This window comes from Chaetodon trifascialis, chromosome 11, assembly GCF_039877785.1.
Source record: "Chaetodon trifascialis isolate fChaTrf1 chromosome 11, fChaTrf1.hap1, whole genome shotgun sequence".
Taxonomy (NCBI): domain Eukaryota; kingdom Metazoa; phylum Chordata; class Actinopteri; order Chaetodontiformes; family Chaetodontidae; genus Chaetodon; species Chaetodon trifascialis.
The window spans coordinates 26,453,251-26,478,811 of record NC_092066.1 but is presented as its reverse complement, the minus strand read 5'-3'; the positions used below and the strand labels follow the sequence as shown (position 1 = coordinate 26,478,811).

Genomic DNA, 25,561 nt, shown 5'->3' with positions numbered 1-25,561 from the left:
ATTGTGGTGTAACATACCAAAAAAATCTGTCTCCATTCAGTGTCCAGTAGAGAGCAGTGACAAATTGATTTTTACAATGTAAAATACTGTCTACATATCTTGGTGACAGTCCTTTAATAACCACATTTTAGAGATACTTATCAAAAGTGTTAAGGTTGTGTGTTTATGTTGTAAAATGAATATTGGCCTATGCATTATTATTGGATGCTCAAACATTGTCATTGGTCTTGCCCTTCTGAATAAACAAGCCGTCAGGCTCTGATGTTGACTGAACTCTTTTATCCCAAGTAAGCATGGTGAAGCTTTAGAGTATTTTACAATGGTATTCATAGATTCTGATTAATTTCAACTAGCATTTTGTATCTGCACACCTGTGAGGCTCAATCTCATTTGATAAAATATTAGACCTGTTGTTTATCATCAGTTCATCAGGCTTCTGTAGACAAAACAAAGTGTTAATCAGTGTTAATCACTGGCTTGCTCAGTAGTTCTTTTTGGTTACCAAGAATGACCTTTTGAATAACTTTTCATTAATACACTGATATTCACCGAATCCCTGCTCATGAGCTGCAGCTTGTCTTGTTGTCATCTCTGAGGTTTACCTGTGTTTCCCAGCATGCAAGGCGATTGTGGATGAACTGAACTACTCAATCAGTCAGGTGGACCCAAAGAAAACCATCAACGTCGGCAGCTTTAGACTCAACCCTGATGGAACCATGACAGACAAAAAGGTAAAGATCCTCTCAACTTACCATCATCTGTCTGCTACAGCTTTTAGTTACAGTGTACTGTATGTAGTATACTGAACCACTATTTGGTGTTTGGTTCATAGAGAACTGAAGCCCTGTCCCGCTTAGCTAGCTTCTGTTTCACATTAACTCACATGAGGCCAAAATGCTCTGCCCCAGCAGTGACCAGTGACCCAATACAAATAAATACAAAGGGGGAAAGCCCAATGCTGTGAATACCAAAATACAAACAGCAAAAATGTACATCAAGAAAACAAGACAGTGATCAAAATGACATCTGACAAAAAACAAACAGCAACGATTACAGTAGAATTCCACTGTATACTCCACTGTATGTGGAACAATCCATTTAGCTTTATGAATACAAATCATGTGACACAGATAAACTGTTTAGCATTCCATCATGTGTTTATTCATATGTCAATAGTCATTCAATACATTAATATCAGTGAGTCTCATTTATCCAAACCGAGTTTGAGGTGAGCAGGGGTGTGTTTATGGCCTGGCTAGAGGGCTTTTTTCTTTATCTTAGACAACCACAGAGTCTTTTGTCATAAGTGTAGCTTTCACAGCCAACCTTACTATCACAGTGATTTGTGTGCTTGTTTGTGTTTGAGGTAAATTGATGGTGCATTGCTACTCTCCTTGGTAGATGTAGTCTACTCTTTGCTTGTCATGTCCTGGGTTCATAGAGTCCATACATTCAACATGAATTCCCACAGTTCCAAGAGAACAACTGCCATATTGGTAGAGCGAAGCTGCGGCTCCAAACACACTTGTGTTGAAATGATCCAGAAGTATTTAAGTGGCAGCTATAAGAGCCCTTCAGATTCTAAGGAAAGGCACTTCAGTGCTTCCTTCGTATGTCCTTTAGCATAGAATACGCTCCACAATCCCTTACTAAATGAAAAGAGGTAATGTTGTCCCACAGTTGCTTGCAACAGCAACAGATGCACCATTTGGCCATTCACACAAACAAATGATCAACATGTCACATTGCATATCCACAGACTCTGTCAGTCATAACAACCTCAAAGCACAATCAACTCAGCTTTTCAAGTTTGCTTGTTTGTATGGGGGTTCTTAAGCCATTATATTCTTAGACTTATAATCAGATCATACTCAGCATAACAAAAACTGTCTTTGAGGGAAAAACAATATGAAACGTTTTTAGCCAGATGATGTTCTTCAATTAATATGTAGATCTGTAGGCCTAACACATGCCTTTATGTCTATATGCCTTATGCATACATTGATACAATCATGCTAATTTGAGAACATTTTACATTATTTCAGACAGTAACATTAGGCTTCATGATCATAGAACGTTTTAATATTATGTCAACACTTACACTCAATCATAGCCAAAAGCAGAGCCTCTCCTGATCACAGCATCCATATGTGTATAGTTGGTTTATTTTGTGAGTCTTGAGCTGAAATTCCTCCAAACTGTAACTGAAGTAAACCAGCCGGCTCATTTATAGAGGCCACTGGACCAAGGTCAGGCCAAGGTCAAAGGGGACCAAAAAAATTGTTTTAGGATGAGCCCCATCCCTGTGAAATTTCAGCAATGTCTGTCTGTCTGAGTGTTAGTTAGTTGTTGATGTTAGCTGGTTAGTTAATGTTTTTTAAAAATGTAGAAGGTAACCATGTTGAACAGCAGGCAAGAAAAGATGTTCATGACGTTTATACATGAAATACTATCTTTTAGAGTATTGAGGAAACTAATGTTACTGTTACTTTTTAAGGCCTGGAGAAACCTTGTAAAAAAAAAAAAAAAAGACTGGCTTGTTGAATAGTTTGCACTGTGATTCTTAATTATTATTATTAGTAAGTTTATTTTTAAAGGGATCATGTACAATAAAAAACATAAATGTTCCCATTTGATGCATTGTACCAGAGTTAGCTCAGAGCTAATTTACATCTGCAGTCCCTTAGCCCTTAGTCACAAGTCAGACATTTGTTAAAAAGACATCACAGAGAAATAACAATTAGACATTAAACAAACATCACAGAAAAATGGCAATAAGACAATGACACAAAACTGTACAGTTAAGCCACCCACTCATATATACACAAACACTATTACGCACCCACTCAGAGATACACTCACATACACAAACACGGTCATATAGTCATATTTTTAAAAAATCAGTGATTACAGAGTTGAGTATCTTTTAGTAGATTTTTGAGTTTGTTCTTAAAGCTTCCGATAGAATCACAGTTCCTAATGCTGTCGGGGAGAGCGTTCCACTGAGTTACAGATTTTACAGAGAAAGCTGACTGACCGAGAGCAGAGCGGCGAAAGGGCACAGAACAGTCTCTTGATGATATTCTAGTTCATTTTATAGACTGCTGAGGACATAGATTAACAAATTGACGCAATGGGGGAGGAGCCAGACCATTTAAAATCTTGAACAGAAGACACAAATTAGCAAACAGTTTAACATTGTCAAAGCTAAGAAAGTGATGCTTCTGCAAAATCCTGCAGTGATGAAACTGCATAGATTTCCTGTCCAGGGTTTTTAAGGTTTGTTTATACAGAGATTCCAGTGGTTTGACGGTTGTTTCTCCAGCTTGTCCCCAACAAGTGATACAATACAATAAGTGAGAAAGGATCATAGTGTGCATGAACGTCTTTGCAGCATCCATTGAAAGACAGCCTCTAATATGTCTGAAATTTATTAAATTGTACCTGATGGTTTTGGTCATTTTTTTCACATGTGACTTAAGATTTAGATTTGAATCGATGATTAAGCCAAGATATTTAAACTCCCTCACAATTTCAATCTTCTCTGCTTTTATGAAAATGTTGCCACTGGAAGACCGGTTGGTTTTAGAGAGGAACATACCTTTTGTTTTGCTTGTGTTAAAGCCATGCCATAAAGACATGACTGGTCAAGCCACTCTGTGATCCTTTCCATAGCAGCTGTTAGCTTCTAGGCCACAAGTTCAGCTGTTTTTGCATGTGTATATAAAACAGTATCGTCAGCATACATTTGCAGATCCATGCATGGACATACTTGTGGCAGGTCATTTATGTAGAGACTGAACAGAAAGGGGCCTAAAACAGAACCTTGTGGCACACCCATTTTACAGTTGATAATGTCAGAAAAGACATTGTTAACCTTAACACATTGCATCCTGTCAGATAAGTAAGATGACGTCCATTGCAGTGTTTCAGATGAGAAATTGAACTTTGAGAGTTTTGAGATCAGAACATTATGATTTACTGTGTCAAATGCTTTTTTCAAGTCTAAAAAAACAGCACCAACCACCCCTCCTTTGCCTAATTTAAACTTGATCTGTTCTATAAGATACAGGGCAGCCGTTTCCGAGTGATGGGGCCTGAAACCAAACTGCAATGGGTGTAAGCCAAACTTGCTTTCTCCTAGGTATGTTGTCAGTTGTTTGATAACAACCTTCTCAGTAATTTTTGAAAGCACAGGAAGAAAACTGATCGGTCTGAAATTGCTAACTTCATGACGATCTCCAGACTTAAAAATAGGGGTAACAATGGCCTGCTTCCTGGCACTTGGAAAAATACTGTGTTCAACAGAAAGATTAATTAAATGAGTGATTGGTGGTACTAATTTGTTTTGGTGTTTTTTAATAAACATGGAATCGAGCTGAAAAACATCTTTCGATTTTGAGTTCTTTAGGGAGCTGATGATTTTATTCACTTCTGTAACATTTGTTTGAGCTAAGACAAAAGCTTCATCGGATGAACAAATGGGTGAAATATCCAGTTTCCCTCCAGAGAAGTTTCTCCCAAGCTCATTAAAAGAATCAATAAAGTAACTATTAATAGTAGCAGCAATAGTAGCCTTGTCATCTGTCAGGATTCCATCAATTTTCAGTTTAAAATTGTCAGAGATGAGTGGCTCATTCCTTGTCAGATTATGGATGCCCTGCCATATCAGTTTACTGTTACCTTTAGCATTGTGTAGAATATTAAGATAAAACTTAGATTTAGCCTGCCTCAGTTCATAAATTACCTTGTTCCTTAAGCCTTTAAAAATCAGCATGTCTGTGTTACCCCTAGTTTTAATTGCTTTTTTAAATGCAGCATCCCGATGCTTCATGAGTTTCCGCAAATTTTCATTCAACCATGGCAGATTTTGTTTTTTACATTTTTTCTGGATTTTAACAGTAAAACATCCCCTCACAGAGTTGATTTTATTAGTAAACATATTGCAACTGCTCTCCAGATCATTAGAGGCTTTTACATCATCCCAGCTTAGATCAGTGATTTCATTGTCAAACACTGCTTGTTTACTTTTAAGATGACATATGTTGTATTGCACTTGAGAAATACTTTTGCACCTGAGAAATACAAGGACTATATACAGTATATGCACAATATATACAGTTTATAAAAGTACTGTTGCCAGTATGGGTAATAAATAGTGTTATTGCACAGTTGAGAGAAATATACAACTTAGAAATTGCACCAGATGAAATGGATAATGTGAGCATATATTAGCATTAATAACAGTAATGTAAAATAAAGTGGATGTATGAAGTGGAATTGAGAAAGACAGTATCAACACAGTGCTTCCTTGATGCTGGCACTAAACAGTCTGACAGCTGTTGGAATGAGTCAGTAGCGTTCTCTCTTACAGACTGGATGCAGCAGTCTGTTACTGAAGGAGCTGCTTAAGCCCCCTACTGTCTGATGCAGAGGGTGGGATCAAACTCAATCAATCAAACTTTATTTCTATAGCACCTTTCATACATAAAAATGCAGCACAAGGTGCTTGACAAAAGATAAAAACATAACATAGCAATATAAAAGCAACTACCCCTCCCAACACACCCGCAGACATACGTCATGCACACACCCACCCGCACACAACCACACACATACACATACCCACACACACCCACCCCAACGAAAATGGCAGGGCACTGAGGCATCATGAGAGGAAAAAGGAAAAGAAAACCACCTACGGGGAGCTCATCCGCACTGCGAAGGATCACCGGCCGTGGCCACAGGGAGCGCCGCCGCAACGGAGACCCCCAACCCAGACAAACCGGGTTGGACTCCACACGCAGTGCAGAGCCCCCCAGTCCTCTGGGCCTAAGGGGTCCCCAGGACGACGCCCCGGCGAGCAGACCAGACACCCCTCCCAGTGTGGATGCCCCCCTTGAGGAAGCACTGGAGCTAAGCACTGGGATGGGTTGTACATGATCAATATCAGCCTGGCTGACATCCTCCTCTCACCTACCTCTTCGATGGTGTCCAGGGGGCAGTCCAGGACAGTGCTCACAGCTCTCCTGACCAGTTTGTTTAGCCTTTTCCTGTCCCTCTCTGAGCTTCCACAGCCCCAGCAGACCATTGCATAGAAATGGCACCACAGAGTCATAAAATGTTTTCAGCAGTGTCCTACATACTCCAAAGGACTTCAGTCTTTTTAGCAGGTGCAGATGACTTTGCCCCCTCCTGTACAGGCCATCTGTTGTTTGTCCAGTCCAGTTTGTTGTTGAGGTGAAGATCCAGGTATTTGTATTCCCCCATGATCTCCATGTCCAAGCCCTGGATGTTCACCAGTGTAGTCTGCGGTACCTTCCTTTGGAAATCAATCATCATGTCCATCGTCTTGCTGGCTTTTATGTACAGATGGTTCAGTCCACACCAGTCGAAGAAGTTGGTTACGACCTCCCTGTATTCCAGTTTGTTCCCCTGTGATATGCGTCCATAGGAAACATTTATTGGGGTTAGGCTTACTCTTAGAAAGTTGGGAAGGTCAGGATATGAGAATGCTTTAAATTATCAAAAAACAGGAATTTGGGGGGAGAAAAATACGTTAGGAGAAAAATAAAAGTTACATGGATAACATGTACCTCATAATGCAATACATACACCTTTCAGTATAGGGCAGTCTAAGCTGCCACCATCAAAAGCTTTGTTGCCTCCTGGGTTTTTCTCTTTGATTGATTTATCTAGCCTGGTGCCACCACTGAATGATTATCAAACTGCTTAATTATCAGATTGCAAAGAACTATATGTAGAGATACACTCTGTATGCTGCCTTGTTATTTATTTTCCCTGCTTTCAAGAAGTAGCCTACATTTGAAGATTAAAAATTACTGGATTTTGAACATTGGACTCAGTAAGTACAGAAGTCAACGCAGCAGCTAAAATGTTTGTGCTTGTTTGTGCTAGGAGTCAAAATGTCATATTCTTTATAACCTGAAGAGCCTAAGATACGAAAACCTGATAGTGTACCTGGTACGTTGTTTGAAATATTCACCTCCATTCAGAGGGTTTCATGTCAGTGCTTTTTTAACGTAAGAACTTCAAAGCAAACTTTAAGCTTCTCTCATTTTGCATTACTGTTCTCAAAATTAAAGCACTATTATTATTTGTGAACACTCAAGGTATGTAAACTAATAATGGCATTTATCTACCTTTATGCACCATTTTATTTGTAGCGCCAAGCTTTGGTGATGCTGCACTAACTAACACTGTCCTTATATTTAGGATTGAGTTTGACCGATTCTGTGGACGGGGGCTTCCACTCCTCTCCTGCATCCTCTGCAAGTACATCTATAATGTGGAAGCCCTCTCTGAAATAGTTAAATAACACCAACAATTGTGTAATTTACATCTCCTAAAATAACAATTGATAAAAAGACTTCATGTCTAATTTTACAGCAATGTATAGATAAGACAACATTTATAGTTGTCCTGGCTTAGCCAACAATAATGTAAAACAAAGCAGTAAGTGTAAGCTAAAAGGTGAGTTGTCTTGTTAAAGTTAGAGAGATGATATTTCTGTTTCATTAGTATTTTAACTGAAATAAATGTTATCAGTAAGTCTGCATCATGGAAGCGCGGTGATAGGGTACTATGAGCTCTTTGGGTTCAGCCTGGTCAAATTTGGGACATCTGGCCCCTTGGACTCATGAACTTGTAGTTTTACGCACTGCAAGGAGGTACAATTAGGTTTTTTTTACTACCACATATTTTTTTCATTGTTGCATGTTTTATTTTTGCCATGGCTGTGATTCCTTTTTCTGTGTATTACAGTGTTATATGGTATTGACTCAGTAAAGTTTTATCCACTGCTGAAATCTGAATCTAAACAGCTCAGTGTGATACACTGTCTTGTATAGTACAGTAAGCAGTCATTGTCAACAAAACAGGTTGAGTGCCATGGTGAAGAAACACCCAAAACATTTTAAGCAGTATGGATTACATGATGCAGCAATTTTTCATTTCAGTATTCAATTTACTAACACAACTGGGTTTTGAAGCATGATTGAAATGTCTTGAGTGAGTTACTACCTTTTACGGACATGCAGGACAGTTGTGATGTCCCATGAAAGTTGTGACGATAACATTTTCAAGAATATTAATACTGTTTCAAAAAATTAGTCAATGTGAACTGAACTGTATTACTTGATTTTGTGGTCACCAATATGTTACTGCCCTCTAGTGGTGTAGCATGATTCCCAAAAAATATAAACAAGTCTTTGAAAAAAAGAATGTTGGCTCTGACACTTATGCTAGACTCTGTTATTTACTTTGTTGTCGAGAAGGATGCTATCTCACTTGACACAATGCAGATTTAGAAATATGTTAACTGACAAGGTGTGCATGGTTCAGATGATGGATACCTTTGTTCTCACTGTGTTTGCATTGCTCATTATGATTTTGTTTAATTTTATAACCTCATTTAATGTGTCCAGTGCCCATCATAGTTTAGGAAAGCAGAAATTAATTTGTGTGACTTTTGATTGCAGGAAGAAAATTAAAAGTTTTGATTGTAATTAAACTCTTTAATAATGCTAAGTAGTAACATGTTCATTATATGTTGACAATTGAGGTAAATGGTAAATGGACTGTAATTATATGGAGCTTTTCTAGTCTGATGACAATTTAAAGAGCTCTTACAACAAAAGTCTGAATTCAGCCTTTCACACACACCTTTCACACACATGTTCATACGGCAGCAAAGCACCAAGCGTTATCATACACCAATGGCACAGCATTCGGAGCAATTTGGGGTTCAGTGCCCTTTGACATGTAGACTGCCGAGGATCGAATCACCAACTTTCTGATAAGTGACCAACGCTCTACCTCCTGAGCCGCTGAGGTGGATGTGTGAAACGACGGTCTGAATGCTGAAAACTGTGGACCTATGTAAACACTGGGCCATTGTTCATTTTTAATTTTCCAATAAATATAGCATTTAGAATGCTATAGAGACTTATCTTAAGGAATCAATGAGTTGACTCCTACTTTTACGATTGCTTGCAGATGGTAAAGTTTACGTGATATAGGATGGTACCAAATTTCGTTCCTTGTACTTTCTGGTCAGTGGTTTGAAGTGCAAATGCCACCAACAAAAAGACTCCACACTGCATAAAGATGGTCTCTTCATCTCTCTATGACAAAACTGACATATTTGAACATCAGAACTAATGTTGGTCAGAACCAGTGTTGTGCCTGAATGCGTTCATTGAACGATAGTTCATGAACTGTTTTGGGTGAACGTGAACTGAACGTACTGTTTTACTGCCTGATGAACGTAACTGTGAACTCGTTCATTCTGGTGTCTGTGAACGGCACGATCTCTTGGCTAAAAAAAAACCCAGCTAAAACACACCGCAAACAGGCCTTAATATGTAGCGGAAAAAACACCCAATCTTGCAACACCAGCCACCGGTGTCACACCGCCGCATGCGTCATCAAAACAGAAAGCAGCGTGGAGGCGCCGTATGATCATTTAAACGAGTTTTATGACATGGTCGGTGAGGAAGGGAAAAATCTTACATTTCTGTGCAAATTTTGCCCACCGGCTTTCAAAAAGAAAATCCGCACTTTAGTCACATCCACAGAAACAGACATTGAACTGAAGCACCCGGCTAGCCTTTCAAGGTATGTTCTGACGCATAGTTACAGTGTTAAAACTGCTAAAATAATTGCTGTCTGCGGTTCTATATGGGCTGTGACAATAATTTTGAAAAATAATGGCTCGCAGCAACATATGGAGAAAAAAAAACTATGAACTAGTTCATTTTTGGAACGTGAACTTACTTCAACATTTTGAATTATGAACTATGAACTGAACTAGTTCATTTTAAAATTTGTGAACTGAACTTTGAACTAGTTCATGTAAAAAGGGAACTTTCCATACACCGGTCAGAACTATAGTTAGCCCATTTGATCATGTATCTTGTATTGGTCGCAGGCACGGAGCAAAGTCAGGTCCGCTTCGCTGATGGGGCGTGGCGGCGAAGACTTTGGTATTTTCGTGCACTGCGCTGCCAGCGCATCTAGTCCTCCTTCTCATCTCAGTCCCACCCAACGGTGCAACTCGGAAAGAGGGAGGGGAGAAGACGTGGAGTGGGTTTGACACAGCCGAGTCAAATCTTCACCAATCACACCAGCTCCTCGCCTCACCTTTAAAAACGCATGGCAAGTTTCAAGGATGACTGAGCCTGCACAGGAAACTGTCCGATGCCCAAAAGGCTCCCAGGAGGAGACTGACGTCACTCATGTCTAAATATGAGGTCCTTAGATGGTAAATCCTCGGCCTCCTCCTCCTCCTCAAAGCAATGATGTACTCCATCTTTGTAGATAACGTTAAGCATTACAATGATTACATTTGTATTTGGAATAAAATGACGTGGGTAGTAGCGGACAACGATCATCAGTTACATTTTTTCCATGTGTCTGTCTCTCTGTGTCTTTCGAGTGCTCTGAGATAGATGCAGTATATATGCTCTGTAGGATGCCACGGCTGTTTCTGGTTGGCACAGCGACGTTAATTGATTAGTTCTCATCCCTGTTTCACCTGTGTACATTCGGTCAGGTTGAGTGACCATTACGTGTGCCGAACGGGCTTGCAATGTGGTCACATGAGATACTGATCAAAATATATAAATTTAGGTCTGACTGTATGTGCCAAGTCAGATAGTTGCATTGAATCGTGGTTGTTGCTAAATATTGATCGCAGTGAAATGCCAGACACTGTGGAAACCTGACTGTGAGGTATTGGTGACGTGAGCGCACGACTCCGCCAGTTTACGAAAGTCCCCTTGCCCGGTGGTGCGCCACTGGCGCACAGAGGTGACCAGGTCTGGGGTGGCGAGCTTTCAGCGCACTTTTACGCCACTGGCGTAGACCGAAATGGAACGAAAATCCAAATCCGCTGGCTGATTATGCTGACACCTCCTCCCACTGTGCACTTCTGTGCGCCTCGGTTTACCAAAATACCAAGTGCGCCGTGCGCCTGTCTGCGCTGCACGAAAATACCATTGCGCGGGCAGGTGCAACCCGCGCCACACCGGCAGCAGAATCAAAAAAAATAGAGCCCTAGATGTCAAGAGTCACCACCTGTCTTTTGACCAAGTGCAATGATGATGGAGCAAAACCAGAACAAGAGACAACTTCCAGTAATAATCCCTGGCCTATTTTTATACTGCTTCAGGCCAAAATCTAAAAAAGGCAACAGTTGTGTGACAATGTGCTTGCTGCGCTGCCTGAAGAACAAACACTCCCAAACAATGTCTGCCTTTATATACTCCTAATCTCCACAATCACATTGAAGTAAGTTGCATGTACTGTAGGTGATGTGTAGCCACGTTAATTTTCATGTGTAACGTTAACCATTGATGTTATGATAATGATATTAACTTATCTTGTAGCTACAATGTTAACATTACTTTTTAAGTTTTAACCACAAGTGCTGTTTTTTAATTATTTTGCATTGGACCGCTTACTCTAAAAAACAATATTAAAATGCAAAGTAACTTGCTTTCTGAGTTATTTATTAAGCAGGTGCTTTCTTACAGTTAATTGATAGGTTTTTTGAATGGTAATTTTTACTTTTCACTTGTTATTTTGTTATGGGAGTAATTTTACTTTTACTTGTGTATGGATTTTCAGGATTCTGCCCACCACTGGATGTTCTATTAAAAGTACTCCAGTAATTTAATATTGCACTTCCATTCCAGGTTTGGGAACTCACTCAAGAAATACATTTAAGAAAGAAAGAAAGAAAGAAAGAAAGAAAGAAAGAAAGAAAGAAAGAAAGAAAGAAAGAAAGAAAGAAAGAAAGAAATTGAAGCAGTAAAGATTTTGAAGTTCAGCTCCAAAATTACTGGATCCTACACTGCAAATCAGTAGTCGTTACCTTCTGTGTAATTGACATCATTGGGGTTATTTTCTCAGCTCCTCCAGAGCAACATAAGACAACAAATAACTATTTGTATGGGCTGAGTTTTACTCATCAGAATGAGTAAACTGAGCATCCATGCCGTTGTTCAGTCCTAATGTAGTATCTCTCCTGTACAAAGATATTTCTGTTTGTTCCGATGGAAACTTCAACAACTAATGTCTGGAACAAAATGTACAAAGACAAATCTTCATTTATGTAAGCCCTTAATAAAACTTTTTCTAGCCCTTCCATTTTAATAATATTCTTAAGTAGTGACCATGGTTGTGCAACTTGACAACTCAAACCTGACTTCATGATTAAAAGAAAAATAATTTCTTCATATTGATATAAAATGTCTTCTCCAACTCTGTCATGGACAGGCACCCTCGTTTTTTCATCTAACAGTGGAGATTTTTTTCTTTGACTGCATTTCTACAACCCAGATCATTTCTTCTGGGTAAAACAGTTGTGGGTTATTATCATGCTATAGTCACCATGCTGCATGGTTCCTCCAGAGATGAGCTCCTCCTCTGCCCTCAGTTGACACTAACCTCCACCTGTTGCATTGTTTGGTCAATCAAATGTTACTGAGTAACAGAAGAAGCCAAACCTTTATCCCATGCCCTCCCGGCTCCCTCCTTTTCAGCAGCTTTTGACCCAATGTGAATCGGAGAGGGAGGGATGTCACAGCTTAGATGCCATCAGTGAGGAGGATTTGCAGGTTTTAAGTCTCTGCTCTTTGGCCTCCTCACAGTAGGACTTCCTGGGGGCATGGGGCTGCTCTGTTGCACAAAAGTTAAAACTGCCTGCTGTAACAATGACACATTTAAGTCCTCCAAAGACATTGAACTTAGTTGGAGCAACGAGCTGGTCTCATAGTGACCGATGGGAAGTCATGCATTGAGAATGAGAGGATGCACAATGCCATGCTGACACAGTGACACATAATATCATGGCCCAGAAATGTGACTGAGTGAGGTGACATACACTTTACTGGATTTTTCAATGCATTTATTCTTTGCCAGATGTGAGAATTGGTGTTTTTAAGGATATTACTGACTACTTGGTCACTCTCATGTCTGTGTGTTAGGTGTAGAGCTGGAATATGGTTAGCCAAGCTTAGCATTTAGCAACTTAGCTTCTTTTTTTTTGTTGCCATTTTTAACTTTATTGGACGGTTGGTAGTAGGGACAGTCAGGAAACGGTAGAGAAGACATGCAAAGAACTTAGTGGGAGGACTGCAAGAGAGCATTTCCTGTTTACTTGGGGAACAGTGTGAACATCTGTATACAAAAATCACCAATCAACATTCTAAAACTCACTATCAGCCGATCACTCTGTTGGCCACTTGACAGCTCATTATACAAAAACAAGAGCAAGAGAGATGCATCATGCCCCCATCCCAAAGAGAACGGGAGCCTCCAGGGCCATTTTTCAGACGCAATCCATCTCAGCTGTAAACAAACAAAATTTACAGTTTAAAGGGGAGTTACATACTGGACTTCTACTGTACTTTCTGGCTTAAATGTGTGTTTCCAGATATGGATGGTGAGTACAGGTTTGGGTAGGTATATTTTTGAACTTGGGAAGGTGTACAGAAGATCACACTAATGCCAGCAGTTAGGGCATCATCCCAATAAGAAATAGTTGCAGTAACTCCCCCTAAAGCTACATTTTTTTCAGTTTTGACAGAGCCAGGCTAGCAACTTTTAAGTCTTCATGCTGAGCTAAATTTAAACCTTATGCTGGATTGAAAAAGCAACAACATTTCCCAAAATTGTCCCATTTTGCTTTCAAGCACTATGCCAAGCCTCAGCTGTTCTCCATCCTCTTAATGCAAACATTAACCAGCTCTGTTTTTTCTCTGTGATTTAATACCACTTTAAGCATTTATATCATTTGCAGTCAGAATTGCCAGCTAATTACAAATAGCTTCAGTAATGATATTATTATCGTCAAACCTCTATTCTTTTTCACTTACACATGCTTGTTTAAAAGACATAATGATGGAAATTGCATTTCAGCTTCTCCTTCCACTTGCTGCTTTGATGACATTATTATTATTATTATTATTATTATTATTATTATTATTATTATTATTATTATTATTAATTTATGGGTCTTCGCTGGCCCATATCACCAGGACAATAAAATTGAAAGGCTGCTGTCCACAGCGGTGCAATAATGGCTCTCTGTCCAATGGGAATTGAATGGAGGATAGCATCCCTGAGAAGCCTATTCTCTGGCCCAACCAACCCCTCACCCCCCCCACTCACCCCATTCTTCAAACAACACTGTGACTGACAGCTTCCTTTCACAAGGCTCTGGCTGGCAAGGAAAGTGTTTAATTCCAGACCATTTTCTAGCATGGCATGATAATGACTCAAACCCAAGCCCATGGGCTGAGATGGACCGACGTGGTTTTATTGTCAGTCAGAGGCAGAGGAGTTATTCTTTTTTAATGGGTTTTAGATGAAATTTATATAAATGGTGAGAAAAGAAACTTTTAAGCAGTTAAATGATGTCCCACAGTTCTTATATTATTTGTGTGATTTCAGAAAAAAATAATATGACTCAAGATTTAACAGAATCTTTGGGTTTTGGACAGTTTGGTTGGACAACACAAGGTATTTAAATATGTGAACCTGACCTCAAGGAAGTTGAGACAGGCATTTCTGTTTTGGAACAAAATAAATGATTAATTTATTCAGACAGTAATGTCACAGTAGATAATGAAAATAGCCACTCCAAAATAGATATGCAAGACTAGACTGATATAATCACTAATTTCACTCATTCAGTGGATGACATGTCACCACTGGTGTCAAAGCAGATTTTGATTGATAGGTGAACCTCATCATCATTGGCCTGTGGGACCTACATCCCTTGGTGCTCGGCCTCCAACCTTTGGCCCGTGCTGTAACATATTCTGATGGCCAGCCAGCTTCCTTCCTCCTCAGCACAACAGTTTTGTCAAGCTAAGAGATTGTCTGAATGAATCACAAGTCAAAGAGGTGGGGTCAGCCTTAAAGACAGAGGGATCAGTGATTGGTCCGAGTTATTTTTAATGTGAAGACCCTTTTTGTTGACCAGAGGAAGAGGCAGAAAAACTGTGAACACAACGGAAGGATTTGGTGGAAAACAGATGGCGACCATGCCCTTTGTCACTTTGTGACATCTTGAAGTGTGCGTGCATGCATGTGTGCGCGCAGTGTAATCAGTAGGCTTGGCCCGGAAGGGAACATGTCCAATTCTGAAAAGAGACAAAAGGGGTCAGGGAATAATATCTACATTGTTACAAAATCATGCTGCAAAATGCCCTCTAACCCACCCCTCTTCCTCCTTGTTCTGTATTCCCACCATCCCCACCCTGCCACCTTTTAACCAAAGAAGACAAGGAAGATTTCCTCCTTTGATCATTGGAGGGTGGAGGGGGGTGAGTGGGCCAAAAAGAAGCAGCAGAAGCAGTGCAGGGCTGAGAGGATGAACTGTTTACCCTGCCCTTGGCTTCTGCTGAGGCCTCTTGCTTCTCCCATCTCCTCCACCAGCCCCAACCTACTCAGGAAACCAACCTCCACTTTCACCCTTTTCACCACCCTCTCCTCACCCCCTCACCTTCTGGGTGTCACCCCTGTCACCCGATCCCCTTCCATGGATGGTGGGAACAGGGGCACTGCACCTGTCTTGACCTGTCTAGACACTACCGCCCCACTGTTTTGTTCTTAAAGAGGGGACAGGAAGAGGATGGTGGAGGTTGGATGGAGAGGTGGGGAGAATGTGCACACAGGTTAAAAGTCAGAGTTAAAGGGTAAGGTTTGTTAGTGAGGATGGAGAAAACACAGCGGAAACAAGAGGTCACCCCGCTGACCCACACTTAGCCTGTGGTATGACACAGCTGACAGCAGGGCAACCCAGACTCTAAGGATTAACATCAGAATGACATGAGGGTTTTTTTTTTTTGAGTTTTTTTTTTTTTTCTTTACCACAAGCTAACTGTTTGTGCTGTATGGTTGCCAGAGGAGTGACACAGGTAGCATTTCATATTTGGAAGTACATTTTTGATATATTTAGGTCAGATTTATTATCAGATTTATTGTTATTATATAGTTTGATTGATTGATTGATTGATTGATTGATTGATTGATTGATTGATTGATTGATTGATTGATTGATTGATTGATTGATCGTTTCCAGCTTGGTCTATGTATGTGTTTAGAGGCATGCATTTGAGTAAGTGTAGGCAACATTGGGAAAATACGAGAAATGCCACATGATTAAAGATCTAGGCCAGACCGGAGCCCAGGACATTGGTTCTCAAGCTCAACGTCTGATTTCCATGTTTTCCTCTCTCTTGGTTGTGTGCCAGGTACCGCTTGCTCGCTCAGAGGCTCATCTCAGTGAGCTCTTGGATGAAGTGTGCAACAGCATGAGCGACTACGCCCTCCACGTGGATCCCAACACCCAGTTCAAACAGTACGTGAGGTTTGCTCCCAGGACCAGTGGGGCCACCAGGGACTTTCCTGACTTTAAAAACTTCCAGTTTGATGGACCTGAGGCATCCAATGCCTTGAAATTCGCAGTAAGTGTACAAATGCATGATTAAGTTATAGAATATACTGACTGTGACTGGGTTACACCAGTTTAATCCATCAATAAGTTTGTGTGTAAAATCCTTCCAGAGTTCTTAGTAACTATTAGCTACTCTCCAACTAGTACTTCACTAAATTGGACCGCATGAATGGCTTGATAGGAAACATTTTTAGCACTGTCCATTGCACAGCACAGCACGCACACACATCCAAAAAAAACCTTTGACATTGAAAACAGTACAAAGACAATATATTTAATGTTAAACTCATCAGCTTCATTGATTTTATATCCGCTTCATTGAATTTTATGCAGCAACATGTTAAACAAGTTGGGACAGGAGCAACTAAAGACTGGGAAAGTTGTGGAATGCTCCAAAAACACCCATTTGGAACATTTCACAGGTAAACAGGTTCATTGGTAACAGGTGAGAGCATCATGGCTGGGTATGAAAGGGGCATCCTGGAAAGGCTCAGTCGTTCACAAGTAAGGATGGAGAGAGGTTCACCACTTTGTGAACACATGATTGTTTTTAAGGATATTATTGAATGGGCTCAGGAACGCTTCATAAAACTGCTGTTGGTAAACACAGTTAGTTTAAAATGATATCATTCTATTTTTATTTACATTCTAGACAGCGTCCCAACTTTTTTGGAATTGAGGTTATACATGTTTATATTTTTCCTGTTCAGTACAAACTCTTCTAATTTGCGGGTTACTGAATGTAACTACAGATTTAATGTATGCAGCTGTGTGTAAAGGTAACAGAAAAATCCAAAAAGGGAAATAATTTTCCACATTTTAAGAAATATTATGACAACTCATACTTGTATCTATATCTATATCTATATAGAAAATTGAACAAAGACTTAAATCTTCTTTTTTCACTTTCAACTTCGTGGGGGCCTTTACTGCCTGTAGTACCCACTTTTTCAGCATTGTGTCTTGGTATTTTTGTGATATTCACTGTTGTTGATAGTCAAAGTGGCTTTTGCTGTCAATCTACACACACAGTGGCACATCCCACTGCTGACTTGTCCATGGTGTGCTCCTGACACACAGCACGCCTACAGCAACCCATCCCATAATCTCCATCAAGGGCAGGTGTGTTACCATATAAGCTCGTTTACTCCTCTTTTACTTCAGTGTGTAATATTTTAGCTGGTGTAGCATCTAGTTTGCTGCATTTTAACATGTTGTGTCATGTGACTTAAGTGTTGGAAGTGTTTTTTATGAATGGGACAAAAATTTGATTTATGTTTCCAGTTGCAATATAGCATGCACAGGGCCTCTACTGTGTTTACTTATTGCAATAATTAATCCAAAGATGGTCACATTGAATACAACTTTATTGATCTGTATGGTCAGCATAACATCCACTCCAGTATAATACACTCGCTGTCTATATGGCCAGGTCTCCCTTGCAAAAGAGATTTCCATCTCTCAACTTTATCTCTTTTAATAAAAGACATCTATAAATAAAATAGATAAATATAAATCATGTTTGGATTAGGACAGTGCAATGAATTTGATAAAGGTGCAAGAAAAAGTAGAAGAAAAGAGCACAGAATCAGTATCAGTAATAATCAGTATCCTTTCACTTCAAAGGCTTTGTGTTTGTGTCTTAAGTTCACTCCATCTGTCTGTCTCTTTGTAATTTGATTTTCTTGTCGACCGTCAATTTCATACTCAGCCGGAGAATCCCCAGTGTCGAATCTGAAGTCACTTGGATGACCTACAAATGACTGAAGAATTCTTACATTTTGAGTTCTGTTTTTTGAGTTTTGAGTTGAGTGTTTATATTTTAACTGGCGCAGCTTGTCTAGCCTTTACAGCACTGGTTTAGGCCCAGAAAACTCACAGACCAATGGTATGCGTTGCAAATCATTCACGTGATACTGCTCGGCTTCACTCAGTCAAATGTTTGCATTCTGAAAGGAGAGATGGCTGCGCCCGGTCATAGCATGCATGCCCCGTAGAACAAGCTGCAGCTACAAACCCTTTCCCCACGATCATCTGGCTCCTCGAAGACCCAGACCATACATTGCATGTTATGAAGTGTAACACTTTCTATTTTGAAATAAATTTTCTATTGATCAATCAATTGTTAGTGACATTGAATATACAGCATAGCTCAAGATTCCTGTCTCTACAGAGACAGCAAGACAGCTTTCATTTTTGTCCCCAGCTAAGCATGATGTTTTAAGATTATCATTAAGCAGAATTTGTTTCTGTTAGTAGTAGACCCTTAAAATTGATTTTCTTAATGTGTCTTCATCACCCCCCTGTTAACAGAAATTTCTACACCGCTACTGTTATGGTAACGTAATGTTTCACCATGTATCATCTAATGTTGATGTTAAGCCATTTTATATTTTCTGTTCACTTAAATGACCACTCAGTGAGAGACTGACAGTGGCTTTAACTAACATTATGTACTGTTGTTATAGTCTGTAAATCATTTCAATGAATCACTGATGCAAAAATACATTTGCCAGTAATCACAACTGTATATTACTCCAGTGATGAAATAACAAAGTTTTAAGTCATATACTAAAGTAAAAATACTGATTCTCCAGTTCAGGGAAAGGGTTGCTATGACACGCAGTGAAATTAGTCATTAGATTATTCAACAAATTTAAATAAGAATTGTTAGATTAATTGACAAAAGAATAATCATTAGGTGTAGTCCCGCACCACATCATACCGGGTGCCATTATACCTAACAAAGCATCAGCTCATTTCAGTTTTAATGTTAACATTATAAAAACCCTATTCAGTCAGTGTCGAGTGCGAAGTGGTTTGGATGAGCGGCTCTGAAGAAAGCTGCAAGCAGCAATACCATCGGCTCATTCTGAACAGGCACATTTTTAACAGGCACTGCTCTCGTCATGTTAATCAGGGTTACTGGATTGCTTGTTTGCCATACTATACACCTGAGGGATATGGTTATAGCAGACAGACCTGAAAGTTGGAACATTTCAGAGCCTAAGCAGATCTAAACAATCACAAACGCTCTTTAGTAGATTCAAAATGGGAGCTCCCTGTGCTTTTTTAGGATCCAGGATTCAAAGTTTATTCAGCTTGAACCTGATGCTGCTGCTCAGTTCATGTAGCACACTGGAGAGAAAATTCACATCACAGGTGATTTAAGCTTTTACACATTGTATTCTTGAGCACTTCTGTCTTCAAAAATAAATCCCAGTTCTCTGGCAAACTACCTGCTGAGCTAGTATCACAAACTGAAGTAAACATCGAGCTCCCACTGAATCTGAGGAGTTGAAGCTTAGCAGCGTGACCATCGAGTTGTCAAAATGCCTGAACAGTTTAGCAAACAGAGGGGAAACATGGTCACTGCCCTGAAAACGGTGTGCCCACCATTGTGCAAAAAGTCAGTGCGTGCGTGCGTGCGTGCGTGCGTGCGTGCGTGCGTGCGTGTTGTGTATGCATGGTCGACCCGCACCAGCTCTGTTTCCCCCACGCCAAGTCTTTCTTCTGCGCTTGTGTTTTTCTCTCAGTGTGAAACTGTCGTGGAGGAGCTGGAGGATGATATCATCTCTCTGTTCAGTCAGGACTTGCAGCATGTGCACAAGGAATTATGCAGCAGAATCTCAGGTACCACAGCTTCTTCTTCTTCTCTACCACAGATATGATGCAGCAGCATGTTTTACATTCATCCTCCCCCGCCTTTCATACAAGATATCATATCACTCCTCAAAGTGGAATCAGTTACAGCCAAGACATGACATTTTTCTAGGTGCTTCCAAAGAACATTTTCAAATAAAGATGGAGAAATCCGTAGTGAATTTAGCTGAACAAAGTAATCCAAAGATTGTGTTTGGTCATAACAGTCACATTGGCAAATGGCATCACATGCTTTGTTGAAGAGAAATCCTTTGAAATCTGGTTTGTCTTTGCTTGTTTCTGCATTTCAGTATTTTCATCTAAATCAACACATTTTCCCGCACTACGACATACAAAGATGACTTTTTAATCGTCTTATATTGTTTATTTCTCCCTGTTGAGTTTGGCCTCTGCAGCCTTATGTAACAGCAGAGACGAGAGAGGCCATTTTGTTAGAATGTGTGAATCAGCTGAAAGTCACTGCCAGTCCAGATGTACTGTTGTCTTTGTCAAAGTTTATTTCAAACCACAACATATGCTGAGACCTCTCTATAGCATGCACACTGCTTCAGGGTGAGGCCATAGACTGTGTTAATGTGTGTTTCATACATACTCACAATCCAAGTGCAAAACTGTCCCCTTTTCAAAAATGACCACTAAAAAAAAAAAAAAAAAAAAAAACACTCAATAAAAAATAGCATTGCAAAATAGTACTATGATGTAATAGTACTTGCATTGACCTATTTATTAATGTAGAATAACATTTGCTGATATTTCTGTCTTTCTGCTTTTGATTTCAGACTACTGCAAAGACAGCAGTCACACAAAGGAGGAGTTATAGTGTTGTTTTATATTTTCAGTTGATGAAGTGGAACCAGCACTGTGGCAGAGATTACAAAAAGGGCCTTTAACAAAATCAGTTTTTGACAATCTTGAAATAAATAAAAGAATAAATCTTGAGAAACCATATTGTGTACATTAGTTTTTTTCTGGGGCTTGAAATCAATGCTCCTGCACGCCGCTTACTAATGTCAGACCACAATATTGTGTTGTCAGCTGCAGGTTCTTCGTTTTCTGAACAGTGACAGCTTCTTTTTGGTCTGACTAACCACAATCAGACCTACGAACTTAGCACATTAATGAAGCAATGGCTTTATTTGTACTACTTTTAGTCAGTGTGAATTTTTAGCTTTGAGCTGCATGAAAAATGCAAATGTAAGGCAGCATTCTACATGGTGCTGCAATAATTAGTCAATTAATCATTTTGTTCAGCAAAAATGTCCAAAATTTCCTGGTCCAGCTTCTCCAAATGTTCTGCTTTTCTTTGATTCCTATAAGAGAAAAAAAGACATTTGACAGATTCTTTCTTGGACTTGGATATAGAAATAAAATTTAAATAAAAAAATGAAAAACTGGTGACACAACTAAACATTCATTGTTTCCCTTCTACAACATAATTATTGAAGTTTGTTTAGTTCATAGTTTGTGTTATTTCACTATAGTGATATAGTGATACAGACCTTGGTCGTGCAAGGTCAGAGCATCAGTTGTGGATCCAAAATTGTCAGCTCTTTGTTACTCTAAATTGTTGCAACATGTACATGGACAAAAATGGAGAAAAGCCAAACGAAATCCAAAATGCAAAATAGCAGGTGTACAGACAAGAGCAAATGTTGATGAATCTGTTGTCTGATTGGACCAGACACAGCAGCAGCCAAACATTGTGCTTTGATATGAGGATGAACATCCTCAGGAGAAGCATTGTATGCTCCATACTGAAGTGCCTCTCAATATATTCAAATACCACTGTAAAGTGTCTGTGCTTTGCCGAGTTTATTTGATTGGTGTAGTGATAAAAAAGAACAGGTAAAGGCTGATGGAAACATCTTTACTATGGAGGGTGTACGCATTGAGGTCACTTTTTCATGACTAACTAAACTGACTCACTAAACCTCTGTGGCTGCTATGAATGGGTAAACCTGTGGAAATTGAGATGAAAACAAGTTGACAATCAACAGTCTGTGGTCTGTAGATGTTATAATTTGGACACAAACATTTCTTCCTTACCTGAAAATGTACTTTACTTTGACAGAGGTGAAGGCCTCTGCACACGGCTCATAGTATGATCATAAAGCTACATTTGTAACCAGAGCAAAGCTAACAAGGACTTCTATCACACAGCCAACAGTTGAAAAGCTATTAAATGGAGTAGTACAAGAATGGAAGCTATGATTTGACACCATGTGGTAACTGATTCTCAGTCTTGTCAGCAGTTGGTATGAACTTGTGCCTGGAGTCTATAAATTAGTTTCAGCAGTTTATTACACACCACCTCTTTCCAATTTCAGCACTGTCCTCTATGTTTGTTTGTCTATGTGAACAACAGTGGGCATGACCAAAGCAACATGGTGTCACATGTATCGAGGTTATCTCAACATGTGTATCACAGCAGTTTGTGAAATAATCAAAATGCAATCTATAGGATTCATGTCCATGAATCCATTTTATTCATAACACTCAGAATGACTTTTAACCAACTGTATTTCAATTGGAAGTATCTTACGTGGCTGCACCACATTCCTTTGAGTGAATGAAAGATATTTATGAACCATGCTGGAGTTGCAGGGAGGTGGTCAGGGTGGATGGTGGACATACAAAGTGCAGGACGGTGACACCAGAATCCAGGATTTACGTCCTGCCTGTGGTTAGCTTTCTGCAACAATAGCACTTTGGTTAAGGTTAGGGAAAGCTTGTCCTGTCAGTTTAATGGTAATACGAAATCAGTTCATGAAATTGTCACAAAATTTGATGTAAAGGATTCAGTTGGATTAAAGTTTTGGAAAGCTTGTGATTTTGGAAAGGAAAAGAGGAAAAAAACGTCTTGAAATACTCACAAAATTTTATCGGATTTGTGTATGTGGACACAGATTTTCCCTGAAAATCATGAAAGCTCTGCTGCCAGCAAAGTATTTCATGCCCATGTACACGAATCAATTAGATTGAATTTCCTGACTATTTCACAAGCTGCCATTATACTGGGTTGTCTCTATACATCACCTACTTCCTGCTGCTGCTACATGCAGACCTAAAGCAACACCAAATGTATCTTTCCAGCAAGTGTTCTGTGTGTGTCCAAAGCCTGATAGACATCTACACATACATATCCTGCTTCTCTGTGAGGAGAGCTTCATTGTTGAAAACTATGAAAAACACATCAATGGCTGTTGATGTTGCTGCATTCCACATTGATTGTGTGCTACATACACCATCCTGCTCCCACAAATACTCACTAGAGCAACAATTGTGCATTAATCCACTGCTAAAAGTAGTCCCCAATAAATGCACTGTTTCCTCCTGTTGTAACATTTGTTAAAACTACAGTGCCCCACTGTTATAGGAAATTGCTGAGTTGTTTTTTTATATATATATATATAAAACTATATTTTTCAATTCAAAGTTTTTAAAAAAAAATGCAATCAGTCATGCATGGTCTTCCAGCAAGGAAAAATACGCTATAATTTGATAGATGAAAAAATTGTGTACAAAAGTAAGGCTGGTTACTGCCTGTCTTACAGTAACATTACCACAACTGATCTTAACGTACTTCATAGTTGTCACTCCCTGAAGCACTGGGGGAGACATTGCCAATGAACAGAAGTCAGCTCTACAATGTTTAATATTCAGTTCGGTTATGTGGATTGTATTCAAATTAACTTGAACAAAATAGATGTTAATTCTCATCCATTCAAATTTGAATTTTTGAAAAAGTAACAGCCCTAACATCTAGTGAAATATGAATGTTTTTATTGGGCTTTAATACTTGTAATCTAAGAAGAAGACTATCCACAAATGTGTACCATGATTCACAAATATTTCACTATCCACGTACATGTGTTTTTTTTATTTGTGTTGTGTTAAGTGAAATCCACAAATACAGAGCAGTTTGCAAATAGACAGAACTTTCCTTGTAAACACAATTACATTTCACATAAAATGTTCTAGGGTTTACAAATGTAAATAATTTAACCACGTATATACATGTGAAGTGGTATTTATGCATTTCTGGACCCATCTGAAAATGTGAAAAGGGTTTCTGCATTTGTTGATTGCTTCCTGTCAGTTTGTGGGCCATGTTCCAATTCGTACCCCAGCAGATCTGTAGAATAACGTCCACAAATGTGAGGTGCAGTTAGTAGATACGCCAGCATATGAGCTGATGGAACTGCAGACTATTGGAAGAAGGCTAAAAAGAGGCCACAGAGTACCTGAATCCATACAACAAGTGACAGCAAAGAGAAGGAAAGCAGTCTGACTTCGACCAGGAGGTTAAAGACAAAGTGGAGCATCTTATTTAAACCAGTGGTCATGATTCAGGATCAGGTTCATCATTGTGATCTCCAGATGAGTGTGCTGTACTACACTTGCTTACTTAGTGGCACTACCTACAGTTTGCTAACTTAGCATTAGCTGTGGTAGTAGTGTACAAGCTAACATTAGATCATTTAGTTCAGGTACAGAGACATGTGTATGTTAGGCATGAATAGCAGCAACAAATGCTGAAAAGTGGAAGTGAAAACTTCAATGGATGAGATGGAGGGAAGTTCTTACTGTCCTAGTTTACATTAACGTACGAGAGAAAGGTACAAACAGGAAATCAGAAGATATGTTTGAGGTGACCCTTGCGTTATGAAGAGAAGCAATGTTTCAACTGAACTGGAGTAGACTACCCTGTCATTTAGATGTCAGTCTACTCTAGAAACCAAATGAAAGCATACAAAAGTATGAAGTCATACAACTTTTTTTGTTAGCAGTTGGGTCCACAACCAAGGTGCCCTGGGATGGCTGTCGTTTCGTTTTGCTAGGGTGCACAGCTTTTATTGTCCTGTGGATTAACCCAGCAACAAACATTCAGTGCCGCAGTGCTGAATGTTGATGTTTATGTTACGGTTGTTTGCTAAGTTAACCACTTGCAGAGGTCCAGTGAAACGACACTAAAGATGAAGATCGTCACGAAACAAGACAGGGCACAATGACCTGGATGAATGAGAATATTCACAGGCAAGACAGGGCACATTATTTACATTCACCTGTCTTAGGATTTAACAAGTGTTATTCATGTTGCTTGTAGCTATTACTTTAAATCTATCACCTTAGTTTTAAAGTAATAGCTAATGTTATACCATGTTACCACCTCCTCCTGACCACAGCCGGTTATCAGGCCATTTTTTTTCGGCATACTGGTACTCACCCCATGCAGCATGCTACTAATACAGGCACTCTTCCTCACTGTCCTCCACTTCAGCTCCCTGCATGATAGATGATGATGATGCATCTCCCAGTTCCTGGTTGTGTCCATCCAAACAGATGAGATCGGTACTTTTTTATTTTAAAAACCTTGCTGATGTTTGAGTAACAATTTGGATTGCT

The 25,561-nt window shown here is 39.5% G+C and overlaps 1 protein-coding gene across 1 annotated transcript in view; it reads left to right on the top strand.

Annotated features, from left to right (window-relative positions):
• Nucleotides 1-21,101, top strand: part of cnpy1 (canopy FGF signaling regulator 1) — a 36,349-nt gene extending 15,248 nt beyond the window's left edge. Inside the window, exons 3-6 of the mRNA XM_070974363.1 lie at nt 616-731; nt 16,290-16,502; nt 20,029-20,125; nt 20,935-21,101. Of these exons, the coding sequence (XP_070830464.1) occupies nt 616-731; nt 16,290-16,502; nt 20,029-20,125; nt 20,935-20,975 (467 nt within the window). The 3' untranslated portion in view covers nt 20,976-21,101. The remainder of the gene's footprint in view (nt 1-615; nt 732-16,289; nt 16,503-20,028; nt 20,126-20,934) is intronic.
• Nucleotides 21,102-25,561: the final 4,460 nt, after the last annotated feature.